General features: G+C 20.1%; 1 protein-coding gene across 1 annotated transcript in view; it reads left to right on the forward strand.

The window, feature by feature from the left end:
* The window catches only part of LOC106760645 (berberine bridge enzyme-like 23), a 4071-nt gene extending 3025 nt beyond the window's left edge, over positions 1 to 1046 (forward strand). The window contains exon 3 of the mRNA XM_022780270.1: positions 1027 to 1046. Coding sequence (XP_022635991.1) covers positions 1027 to 1046 — 20 coding nt within the window. The remainder of the gene's footprint in view (positions 1 to 1026) is intronic.
* The last annotated feature ends 2274 nt before the right edge of the window (positions 1047 to 3320 follow it).

A 3320-nucleotide genomic window follows, 5' to 3' on the forward strand; every position in this document is an offset into this window, starting at 1 on the left:
TCTCTCTCTCTCTCTCTCTCTCTCTCTCTCTCTCTCTATATATATATATATATATATATAATAATTTAGACCTAACTTTCATTTATCTATTTTGGCAACTGCTTGTTTGACAAGCTATGTACAGTATTTAGACTGTGTTATAATAAAATAATAGCATATCTATTGAATTTAAAAACTTAGCTTATAGAGAGGTTGAAGTGTAATATTATTCAAATAGAGAGGGTTTAATTTCAGTATCCTTTTCTCTAATGAGAATATATATATATATATATATATATATATATATATATATATATATAATATTTTATTAATAGTTTAGTAAAATCTTAAATAAAATTTGCAAAATATTATTATAAATATTATAAAAATTGTTGATTAAAAATAAGATCAATTTAGAATATATAAATGGATGCAAATTTTATTTTGTGTATCAATTAATTTTGTGAAATTGAGTTAAATTTAAAGTTTATTTTTTAATAAAAAAATATTTCTTTTTTAACAAAATTATAATTAGTAAGATTTTTTTTTTATTTTGAAAAAAAAAGTTTTGAGTTGAGGAATTATTTTGAAGATTTTTTTTTTGAAGTATGAAGTTTAACTGAAATATCGAAATACATGTTTAACATAAATTTAACTGAAAAGTTAATATTTATTTTAATTTTTATTGAAAAATTTTATTTATTTATTTTCTCTATAATTTCTCGTGTAGATTTTTAATTTTTCTTTTTATAAGTTTGAAGAGTAATTCATCAAAAGTAAAAAGGAAAAAAAAATAAAAAATACTAACTTTTTTACTTTGTTTTAAAAATTTAACTATATTTTTTATATATAGAAATTTATCGCACTGTCTTAACAACTAAGTGAAGATCACAAAATACTTGTTAAGCATAATAAGAATGAATTTAGATTTTTAATTTATTGTGATTTTAATTAATTAAATAATTATTTTGGTCTCTACTGAGTTTATTCTCTGCATTAATTTGAATTTTCTAACTTTACTCTCATTAATGGCTTGTGGAAAAGCAGCCCATGTGTACTCAAAGTGATAAGTTTAAATTAATTAATTAACATTAGACCAAAATATCTAACCTTTTTATTATTGTTTTTTTATTAAAAAATATTTTTATTTATAGATTTGTGGTGTTTTTATATTCATTTGATATTATTTTTTATTTTTTTTTCTAAATACAAAAATTTATACTTTTATGACTATTTTAATCCTATACTCTCTGATAAATGAATGTAAATATGTGTTATGATACCGTTACACTTAACTTTTATCTCATATTAATATAACATTTTTTTACACTTTTAACTAATAAAAATAATTTCTCTTAAATTTTATAAATAAATGTTTGGTTTAAATCTCTTTTTGGTCCTTAAGTTATAAAGGGATGTTCAGTTTAATCCCGTTTTTAAAAATTGTAAATCTTTAGTCCCTAAGTTATAAAAAAAATGTATCAAATGAGTCATTTTTAAAACTATTAATTTAGTCAACAAATGCAACGGAAATTTATGATGAAATGATGGCCCCATGAACATAAAATTTAAGAAATTGGAAACTTGTTGTCATTGTAATAGGAGACAAATTGCATAATCTCATCTTGAAATATATATATATATATTTACTTGTCTAAGTTGAAATTTTATATTCATTAGAATAAAGATTCAGATTCTAAACTGGTGTACCACGAAGAAGAAATTAATAAAAAATAAAAATAAAAAAATACTGACAAATGAACGAGGATCTTTTTTTATTTTAAAAATACAAAATACTTTTTAAAAGATCTTAAATTTTATCTTAAGTCTTAAATAGAAACTATTTAAAAGGGAAAATATACAGTTCGTAAAGTAAAGTGGATTTAAATTTTTTAGTAACAAATTTATCTGTATATGTAATAAATTTGATTTAATTTATCAAATATTATGATGATAGAATTATATGCTACAAGATAGTTAAATAAGTTAGTAGTTAACTTGTTTATTAGTATTATTAAATACAATGAACTTTTTTTTTTATTTAGTGACATTTTAAAAAATACATAAAAGCACCTAAAATTATAATATCAATATAGATGAATAAATTAAATAAATTAGTAAAAAAAATATGAGTTGATAATATTTGCTGGAAAAGCAGCTAAACTTGAGAAGGAATTGAAATGAATTAACTTTAAAATATAAATAATTGAAAGTTGGATTTGAAATATAATAAGAGGTTTGAAGTAATTAAAATTGAACTGATTGGAGAAAAAAATAAATTAGATATTTTTTGTCAAAAGTCAGAAATCTCCATTGATAATTGATTTGATTTTTTATTTATAAATATTAAGCAACTCATAAATATTAAGCAACTCAGATCCGCAGCCATTAATAATTATGAAGTTTGCATTAAGGGATCATATTCACTATATTCTTTTATAATTGGCAAACATGTAGTATTTCAACAAATTTAAAATATTCTTTATAAATGTTAGTATGTTAGTGAAGATACATGTGCACAACAAATGCATGTGTTTATATTTTATTTATAAAAAATAAATTTACTATGGTTATAATTTATACAATTTTATTGAAAATGGTTTTATTAATTTTAAAAAATGGTTATACTTAAAAAGTATCAAATAGAAAAAGATTAAATTTTAAAAAAAAAATCACTCAAAAAGGTAAAATTAGTAAAAAAAAATATATTTTAATATTACAAAATAATTATCTGGATGATAAAAGTGACAAAAAATGTATACATGAAAAAGATCTCCTCTGTAATAGTTATAGATAATAGATTTTCTCAATTTCTATTGTGATTGTGTTAAAGCACTTAAAAAGTTAACAAAATTACTTAACAAACAACAACAAAGACATTTAAAGCTCCTTAATACAAGGATCTAAGAGATTAAAACATTGTCTGTACACTCAGATACAATTTCTGTGTAAGAACTAAAAATTTATAATGATATTTTGATTATATTTTTTATAATATTTTAATATTATCTATGTGTCATTATGATTAATTCAAAATTATTTTTTAATTAATAATAATAATTATAAATATCAACATGAATTAATCAGATAATGACATTTACAATGTTATAAAAAATGTTGAAAGAACCGTTATAAAAGAAAATGAAAAGTAATCATATGAGACAGATATTTAAACCAGTATTTTACTCATGTTCCATTTCTTTCGCTGCAAATCTGGAAAATGAAAACTACCTTAGAAAAGTCAAATCAACATATATTTAGCTTCCACATGTTGTCTTCCTCAATATTCTATGTTTTCATGTGAACATGTTTTACAGATATGTATGTGTATAAATGTGTGT

The sequence above is a fragment of the Vigna radiata genome, chromosome 5 (assembly GCF_000741045.1).
Source record: "Vigna radiata var. radiata cultivar VC1973A chromosome 5, Vradiata_ver6, whole genome shotgun sequence".
Taxonomy (NCBI): Eukaryota; Viridiplantae; Streptophyta; class Magnoliopsida; order Fabales; family Fabaceae; genus Vigna; species Vigna radiata.